The 9,304-nt window shown below is 49.3% G+C and overlaps 2 protein-coding genes across 2 annotated transcripts in view; one reads left to right on the forward strand and one right to left on the reverse strand.

Moving 5' to 3' along the window:
- Positions 1-135: 135 nt before the first annotated feature.
- The window catches only part of LOC102295057 (tomoregulin-1), a gene marked incomplete in the record, with an annotated part of 17,923 nt that continues 8,754 nt past the window's right edge, over positions 136-9,304 (forward strand). Inside the window, 1 exon segment of the mRNA XM_042214940.1 lies at positions 136-835. Coding sequence (XP_042070874.1) covers positions 709-835 — 127 coding nt within the window.
- Positions 5,007-7,951, reverse strand: LOC121812510 (tomoregulin-1-like). The gene is made up of 5 exons (XM_042214941.1): positions 7,333-7,951; positions 6,817-6,946; positions 5,552-5,578; positions 5,367-5,457; positions 5,007-5,282 (listed from the first exon to the last, which is right to left on the reverse strand). The coding sequence occupies exons 2-5, from the start codon at positions 6,839-6,841 to the stop codon at positions 5,009-5,011; spliced, it is 417 nt and encodes a 138-aa protein (XP_042070875.1). The 5' UTR covers positions 6,842-6,946; positions 7,333-7,951; the 3' UTR covers positions 5,007-5,008.

The raw sequence follows: 9,304 nt of genomic DNA on the forward strand, positions 1-9,304 counted from the left end.
GGCAACGACGCGATATTCTTATTGTTCGGATAGACATACAGGTCAGCTGCACACGCATGCAGGGATACCTTTCTGTGTGTGTGTGTTGTGTGTGTGTGTGTGTGGTGTGTGGTGTGTGTGTGAAGAGAGGTGAGTGGGAGTGGTCTCCTGCAGGTCACGTGACGCAGGCCTTTGTTAATGTGTGATTCCGTGGAGAAAGACCAGGAGGACAAAAAAAGTCGCGACCGATCGAGCCGCCGAACCACCCTCATCCGTCCACGCTCCACCCTCTCTGCGCCCCGGCCTGGATGCTGCTCAGAGGCCGCTGGCACTTCTACCTGGATTCGTGTGTCCGCGGCTCTCCCCGCCGGTTTGAGTGCGAGGCAGCGGGGCTGGGGGATGGAGGCAGAGTCCGGGCTGTAGGGGTGGAGGAGGTGTGGGGGTCGGCTGTGAAGCCCCGGGCCCTGCTCGGCTTTGTTATCCCGGGATCGAGCTGCAGCCCTGCTCCGTATTTCTGAGAGCCGAGGTGAGGAGCACATGGACGGAATCTGTGAGCTGTGCGTGGATCAGAACCCGCTGCGTGGATTTGTGCTGTGAGGACTTAGTGAAGGAGGACCCAGAAAAACACGACAGATTCTTTTACTCCAGTTTGTGTCTCTTTGTGTTCATCCACCTCCCTGCGCACACCAGCCTCCCCCGTTATCCCCCCCCCCCCCCCCGGCCTCCATCATGGCTCCAGAGCTCCGGGTCTCCTGCTTCTGCTGCCTGCTGGTGCTGCTGGTTCTCCCCGCCGTCCGGAGCTCGTTCCACCGCAGCGGTGTGGACTGCGGGCCCGGGAGGGCCGAAGACTGCCCAGGTGAGCTCGCTCACAGCCTGCTTACACTTGAGGGGCTCTGTGGAGGGTCAGAGGTCGAAGCAGTGCGACCCAGCCTTTCTCGTATTTGTGTTTCCGTCGGTGTGTCAGTACCTGTAGTACACCTGAGCTGTGATGATGCTGAACAGATGTTTCACCTGCTGAAGCTGCAGCGATGTTGCTCTCCTGTGTGTGTGTGTGTGTGTGTGTGTGTGTGTGTGTGTGTGTGTGTGTGGATGTGTGTGTGTGTGTGTGTGTGTGTGTGAGACACCAGCTCCTCACTTTAACCAGGTTCTATTTCAGGGTTAATTACAGGGTGGAGCAGGGCGAGGCTCAGTGATGGAGCAGATCGTCAAATCTGGCCTCCAGACAGCGGGTAGGCCACAGACTGTAAATAGAAGATGGACAAACCACCGTGGTTGGTTTGTGAACTGTGGTTTAACTTATCAGCCATCACCAGCTGACGCTGACAGAGGCTGTTGTGCTCACACCTGTCAGCGTGGCCACGCCCCTAATAATGCAAATGTAAACATTAACCCGTCACACAGGTGTTATGATTGGATAATTTAGCTGAAGAGACCAACACCGTTCCTGTGGTGGACTCCACAGCTCAGTGAAGGCGAGACTGAGGCAGGTCCGGTCCTGGAGTGGTGAGGTGGATGGACCATGGTCAGACCTGCTGACCTCCTTGTTGTGTGCAGTGCTGTCAGGAGGTGCAGGAGGTTCATGTCAACGTGAGAAACGAGCAGCTGATTCGTCTCCTGACGAACGATAACGAGCTGTGGCTCGTAAAACGCTTCCGAGGAAGTGAGGATGGAGTGCTGTGGAAGTTTCAGGGTGTTTTTCTGCATTTTCTTGATTTTGCACACATTTCAGTTCTGTGTGAGTTACAGTGCAGATCCTTCACTCAGTGGGAAAACATCGCTGCTTTTGTGTGTTTGACATTTGAGGGCAACACCAGCAGTTTTGAAAGATCATCACAGAGTAAACGATTCATCAGCTCATTCACGAGATGCAGTGTTGCTGTAACAGCTGGAAAACGGTGCAGCAGCAGGTGGAGCGGTGGTTTGGTGCAGCGGCAGCAGGTGATACTGAGACAAGCCCTCACCTGGAGGAGGAGGAGCAGCTTGCACATCTGGAGGGAACTTCTAGTTTATGTTGATCTGAATACAACGCCTCCTGCGTGCCTCCTTTTGGAGGTGTTCTCGGCACCCGAGCTAGGAGGAGGTCCCAGGGTCGATCCAGAACCTGCTGAGACTTCGAGGCTCTGCTGTCCAGCTGTGCCACCGTGACTTCAGATAAGCAGAGGGTGGATGATGATGGACGGGTGATGGACATATAGTGGATTAATCCGCCGCTGAAAATAGTCCCTATGTGTTCCTCCCATCTAAAACATGTTTGATCAGATCAGTGAGCTGGTGTTTGTGTGCAGACACGAACTCATTTTGAACTTTTCTCCTCTAAAAGTAGAAACCTGGAGCTGAAATAAGTCTCTGAACTTTTTTAGGATCTAAAGAATCAAAAATCTCTGAGTTCTACTTTTAGAAGCTCTGAAGGTTTTTTTTAAACCTGAGCGCCGTCACTGATGTTCTCCCAGCACGTCGCACCACCCCGCCTCAGCTCGTCTTTTATGAGCTCCTGACTCGCTCCGACAGCAGGAAGTTAACGAGAGCAGTGAGGCGGGGACGGAGGGTGGAGGGCGGTTTAACTCGTGATCAGCCCACAGGTCGACCTTTAGCGGTTGTCCTGGAGACGCCGGCTTCACCTCAGAGTTATAGGAGAGTGTTTCCTTTGAAGTAAGTGAGGTGTGTTTTACTGCTGTTGGTGTGGAGAGGATGAAGCCAGCGACAGGCTGAGGGTTAGTCTGTCCTCAGCTCCCGCAGCGCTGCGTCTCACTCGGTCAGGACAAACTCTGTGATGAGGAACATCAAACTGACGGCTGGAGGCGTCCTAACACCAACCTGCACCTCTGTGGAAGTCAGCGCGACTCTTTAATGGTTCCTGTTTACGAGCTGAAGCACAAACTGAAGCTCACCTGGAGGCTCGAGTCCGTCCCCCCACCTGCTGTTCCTCACAGAGGTCTGAAGGTCTTTCCTTACAAACATGTGACTTTATGAATGATTGATGCTCATTTTAGTCCCGCTGACATCAAAGCTCGTACAACAGGGACCTGACCGAGTTAGCAGCTGCACAACAGCACGTTAAAAATGCAGCAAACACAACACGGCACACAAACACCATCATCCCCGCAGCTGCATGTGGTGACTTTAAACTAACAGCTGATTTGGATTGAAGTTAGTTAGTGTTAATAGAGATCGACAGACCACGTGACTTACGCGCATTGCATTGTGGGTACACCACAGGCACAGACAAACAACCACACACACACACACACACATATACACACACACGCACACACACACACACACTGGTTTCCATATCTTAGTGAGGGCATCTTATTAACATAATGCTGACCCTCAGCCTGACCCTAACCCATCTGTAACCCTGACACTAAAACCACATGATGAGTCTCAAAAACAAACTCATCGGGCGTTTTGTCCCCATAAGGACTGTTGGTAGCGTTCTAATGTCTGGTCCCCACAAAGATATATAAACGTGTACTGATTCCCTCACACACTTTTCTGGCCTCAGGCTGAAGCTCCGTCAGCGCTGCAGAGACGTCTCGTTGGTTCTGAACCGTTCACAACTTTAATGTTCATGCGTTCATATTTAAAAAGCTACACAAAGATTACGCTCATGCTTATCATGACCTGGCTCATGTGTATCTGATGTGTTTTGTCGCACCATGCAGTTTCTTTACTGAACAGCATCACGGGAGCTTTTATTCTTCAGCACTCGAGTTTTAATCAAACACGTTTTTTTTTATCGTACCATTTGAAACTGTGACGCTGGGTTTTTGGACGATTCTGAGATCTGCTGGTTAAACTCATAAAACCACACCTGTGTGGACAGACCACCTCATTTTATTAAAATGAACATCTGAATTATTTACTTAAAATCCAAAAATTCATTAAGAGTCATAATAACTGGAACGCAGGCTTCTAGAGTCGGCGTGTCAGATGTTTTTAACAACTCCGCTTATTTCAAACTCGAGCCGAGAAAACAGAAGGAAGTCCAAGTCAAAGAAGGAGAAGAAGAAGAATCAGTGAAGAAAGAAGAAGACAAAGAAAACAAGGAAGATGAAGCAAGTGAGCGTTTAACAGGAAGGAAAGAAGAGAAACAAGGAAGATGATGAGCAGCAAAAAAAACAAAAGGTGAATAAAAAATAAGAAGAAGAAAAAATAGAAAAGAGGAGGAAGAAAATTAGCAGTGAAGAAGAAATAATCTGCAAAGGAGAAGAAGAAAGTAAAAAATCTGAAGAAAGAAGGGGAGGAAAGGAGGAGAGAGAATAAAAGGCAAAAAGGGAAGAAAATGAAGAAGATGATAAAAGACGAAGAAGAAACAAAGTTAAAATAAATAAAGAAGAAGTGAAGAATAGAATAAAATTGTACATGTACAAAGAAAAAGAAGGACAGATGGAAATGAGAGAAGGGGAGGAGAAGAAGAGGAGGAGCAGGAGGAGGAGCAGGAGGAGGAGCAGGAGGAGGAGGTGGAGGAGGAGGAGGAGCAGGAGAGCAGGAGGAGGAGCAGGAGCAGGAGGAGGAGGAGGAGCAGGAGGAGGAGGAGGTGGAGGAGGACAGAACAAAGAAGAGAAAATGTGGAGCAGGAGGTCGTGGCATTAAAATGAGACCAGCTGTTTGTTCAGCCAGCCGCGATAATCAGTGTGTGTGTGTGTGTGTGTGAGTAGTGTGTGAGTGTGGGAGTGTGTGGGTCTGTGTGTGCGTCGTGTGTGCGTGTGTGTGCGTCAGTGTGCGTCGTGTGTGTGTGTGTGTGTGTGTGTGAGTGAGTGTGTGTGTGTGTGTGTGTGTGTGTGTGTGTGTGTGTGTGTGTGTGTGTGTGTGTGTGTGCGTGTGTGTGTGTGTGCGCGTGTGTGCGTGCGTGTGTGTGTGTGTGTGCGTGTGTGTGTGTGTGCGTGTGTGTGTGTGCGTGTGTGTGTGTGTGTTGTGCGTGTGTGTTGCATGTGTAGTGAGTGTGTAGTTAGTGTGTAGTGCGGGTGTGTGTGTGTTGAGATCATCATTCAAAATAAATGAACTGAGACGTTTTCCCTCCTGACTCTCATCTTCCTCCCCTTAGCTCCACCCCCCTCCTCCATATTTCCTCCTCTCTCTCCTGCTGTGAGTAGATGATGATGATGAAGGTGAAGGTGATGGATGAAGGAGTGTTTGCTGTGATGCTGTTACCATGGCAGCGTCCGACGTGCTTGATGTCGATCTTGAGCTGTTTGAGGCAGGACACCTCCCGGACGTGACAGGGCGTGTCGTAGGTGACGCCGTCGCTGCCGCACACCGGGTTGTCGTTGTGGCCGTTGCACACGATGTTACACATGCAGCTGGATACACACACACACACGCTCGTTCAGGCTCACTCCTAACACTGAGTGTGTGTGTGTGTGTGTGTGTGTGTGCGTGCTCACATCATATCCTCAGAGTCTTCATCACACTCGGCTCCAAACTTGCAGCTCCCACATTTGGAGGTCTTTTTCCCGCGGCCGGAGCCTTCGTCGTCTGCAGACACACAAACGCCGCTCAGCTCGTCTGCTTCAACTCAGAGACTTAAAAACACTCAGAAACAAACCAGAGCAAACATGCAGCTGTTTACCTCCATCTCCAGATCCTGATCCAGCATCTGAGACACACACACAGACACACACACGTTCTGAGGTTAGTGTCACTGGCTACAGGAAGTTAACTTTAACCTGCTGCTGCAGAGGTGTCATAACAGGCTCTGTGTGTGTGAGGAGCCCATACTTCTGGACTCATTGAGTAGCTTTGCATGATTAACAGTTCAAAATAATCCTTCTTTATGAAGACGAGCATCACACAGATGGCTGCCAATCAGTGCTCAGTAACATCCAATTAAAATCCTTGAATTTCACCAAACCTGGAGCTCCGCCTTCCTGGAGGCTCTGTTACTACGGTAACCTCACAGCAGCCATATTATTGGCCACATGATGTTATTAAAAGTGCTCTAAAGGGCTCCAACAGCACAAACACGGTCATGGTGTGTCACCATGCATCTGTCAGTCAAAGAGGCCACGCCCCTAAGAAAGCTAACATTAAGCCTTTAAACATTTTAACATGGAAGTCTATTGGAGCTGACTCACTGCTGCCTCTGCCCTGAAAGAAAGATGCTTTAATCACAGCAGTCACACATGTGTCCACTGCACCATCTGATACTCTTGTTTACACTCGTAATAACACAAACACTAAATCCTCCTGTTTGTAGCAGTGTATACAGCTGAGACTGTCACCTGTCTGTCTGTCCTGCACTCTCTCTCTGTTTCTTTCTCTCTGATTGTGGAATAAAAGTATGAACATGTGTTTATAAGTTACACTTGTGTTTGAATCCTGCAGCTTATCACACATTTGATTTCCATGTGTGACGACTGCAAGTGTCCAGAGTGAGGACAGACTGAGGGACCCACTGCTGCACATCATCTGTGAGGCTTTGCAGCCCTGATGATCCACCAGGACAAACTCAGCAGTGTGTGAGGAAGAGGAGGAGGAAGAGCCAGCAGCAGCTGACAGATGGAGAGAATAGACAGACTGTTCCCTGTTTGTGAAGGACTGCTAGGAAAGTTTAACATAACTGTCTGTGCTGAATCAGTCTTATTAGGTAATGTTCAAATAATGTGATCATCCCAGTGTTTCCAGTGTGGGAGAAAGTACTCAGAGTACTCAGGGCCTTCAAGTTACACACTATGAAAGGCAGCAACAAGTTTAATATTTTTTTATCAGATTACAGGACTCTGATTTAGACTCTGGGGTTACCTGTGACTGTGTCCAGCTGTTCACACATCAATCACAGCGAGCGTCTGAAACCTGAAGTGTGCTTATTATAGGCTAAAGAAGAGGGTGAGTTACCGTGGTAACAGGGCCCCTCTGACATGATGTTGATGGCTCTTTGTTTCTTGCACGCCGCTCTCCTCAGGAAACACTCGTTCTGGTACGTGTCTCCGTTGGAGCCGCACACGGGGACGTACTTCTTATTGCACTGAAACACAAAGTAACTTTATCACAGCACTCAGACACACACAGGACTCTGAGGGAGCCTGAAGGTAACACCTCATTCACGATGCAGGCAGGCTCGCTGCTGATTGGTCAGTGCGCTGCGCTCTAACCAAATTCAAAAATCTGTGCACAATGCCAAAGACAGCACAGTTAGCATGTGTAAACAATGTGCACCCTGCTGTGTGACCAGCTCACAATGATCACGTTTCAGAAGCTTTAATCACATCTGTAACAGCAGCTGTAACACACACATAAAAAAGCTGTGATTGGTTTCATTCAGCAAGCATTTAATAGCACTGTGGAGACTACACCCGAGCACTGCAGCCTGTAGGGGGCGCCAAGGTGTAGAAGTGAGTGTGTGTAACTCACGTGGAACTGACAGACACACTTGATGTCGGCGCCATTCTCGCGGCAGGTTCCTCCAAAGCGACACGTCCCGGTGTCGCACACGCGCAGGTCGCTTTTCTTCTCTGACAAATCTGGAAAAAAACAAAGCGGATCATTCTTACATCACAGCTATCGTCCCGCGATTTCAACTAAACAAAACTTTGCATGAAATAAAAGTGGTCAGTCTGCGGGATAAACCGAGTCCTGGTTCAGCTCTGAGCTCTGTCCTGCTGACAGGTCTGAGCTTCAGCTGATGCATGGCTGGTGTACAGAGGAGCTCACGGTCCACTCAGATCATCAGTGATGATGATCACCTAATCACCTACAGTGAACAGAATTCAAACAGGCTCAGGTGCTGCTACAGCTGATTGAACAGGTGCCACCAAAGGTCAGGCTGGTGTGAGTCCCCTCCCTCACTCTGTGTCTCTGCTGTGCTCACATGAAGGCTGACGATGCCAAAAATAAAAGGACGAGCGTCTGTCTGTGATGGGGCGTGTTTGTGAGCGCACACTTTAAACTCCGCACACAGCTGTAAAGCTTTAAACATGTTAGATTAAAGGTATCAGACTGAGCAGCACAGGATCCCTCCTCTGAGGAGCACCACCCCCCGTGCCCCCAACCACCAGCTGTGGAGATATTTCAGTTTGTGGCTAAAACACACACACACACACAGAGTGGGAAACTCTGATAAAACAATACAGCTCCACTGACAAACACACACACTATTATCCAGGGTAGTAATTTCCTGATGGCAGCTGATTGGTCGGCAGCCCGCAGGCTGGCCAATTAGAGCTTGTAATTACAGAGGCCGTGACCTCAGCTCCCCTGTAATTAGTAAATACCACAGTGTGCTGAGCCAGCCACATCAACCTGCTGACACACACACACACACGCACACACACACACACACACACACACACACAGCGCATCCTGGGAGAACACACTGTTTTTGTTATTGTGTGTGTGTTTGTGTGTGTGTGTCTGTGTGCGTGTGTTGTTAAAATGACTGTCTGAGAGCCAGAGTTACGTTGCAGTAAACTCTGCAGTCTCTCTGAGTTCAGCAGCAGCTCCATCATAGTTTACTGGTTTTTCTTCCTTTACTGGTCTCACGCTGAGTGGAGCCACATCATTGGTCCACTCTTTAAAACGTGAACTCAGAACGAGCGTGCGCTAACAGGAACTAGCAGTCAGATCTGGGTCCTGCCCGAAGCCTCAGCGTCTTCAACGCTGCCATCTTGGTGATTTTCAAACGGGACTTGAAGAGGGGCGGAGCTGACTGTGGAAACAATGATCTCATTGGCTAACAACATGGCAACGAGTGCAGCATCTATAATCTGTCGTTCTAACAGTAAGAAGAAACGGCCGTCCATGGAGCTGCCACAGGCACAGACAGGTACACGGGCCTGTGTTAATGAACGGGCGTGACATCATTTTATCTTCTGGCAGCTGATTGGTCCCTTAGACTGAAGCCAGGGTCCTTCATCAGGTGATCAAACAGTCAAACACACGCACACATACACGCGCATCAGTTGCATCATCAAGTGTCGGCAGCTTGTTTATGGAGCCGGTGTCTGCAGGGACCAGTCGGGAGGCTCTGTGGGAGTCACAGCGGGTAACCCCGCCCCCACGGACGACAACCTGCACACAGGTGTTAGTGGAAGGAGAGTGTGAGGAGAACGACAGCAGCAGGAGCAGAGAGGGCCGTCTGCACGTTTCTGCTGGAAACAAAGCTCAGACAGCAAACATGTGCTCAGTGTTGCCTCTTTGCTCTACGATTCTATAACAGAATGAAACCATAGCGCCAGATAGAAATAAGGAAAAAACACTCATTTTATTTCTATTAGATCTGAAAATGTTGCAGGGATGCAAGTAGGGATTAAAACTGCAGGATGAATGGTTACCGGTGCTGGAAATGCAGGCGCTTGATGCAGTGTTTTGATTTTGCTGCCACTCG

The sequence above is a fragment of the Haplochromis burtoni genome, unplaced genomic scaffold, assembly GCF_018398535.1.
Source record: "Haplochromis burtoni strain Fernald_Lab_line unplaced genomic scaffold, NCSU_Asbu1 Contig_631, whole genome shotgun sequence".
Lineage (NCBI taxonomy): Eukaryota > Metazoa > Chordata > Actinopteri > Cichliformes > Cichlidae > Haplochromis > Haplochromis burtoni.

What these genes read in the sequence shown, in the direction of transcription:
- LOC121812510 (XM_042214941.1), bottom strand. Translation starts at nt 6,841, where the DNA reads ATGTCAGAGGGGCCCTGTTACCACG. An exon ending in AGAGGGGCCCTGTTACCACG is followed by an intron (nt 5,579 to 6,816) that starts GTAACTCACCCT and finishes TGTGTGTCTCAG; the next exon opens with ATGCTGGATCAGGATCTGGA. An exon ending in GAAGACTCTGAGGATATGAT is followed by an intron (nt 5,283 to 5,366) that starts GTGAGCACGCAC and finishes GTGTGTATCCAG; the next exon opens with CTGCATGTGTAACATCGTGT.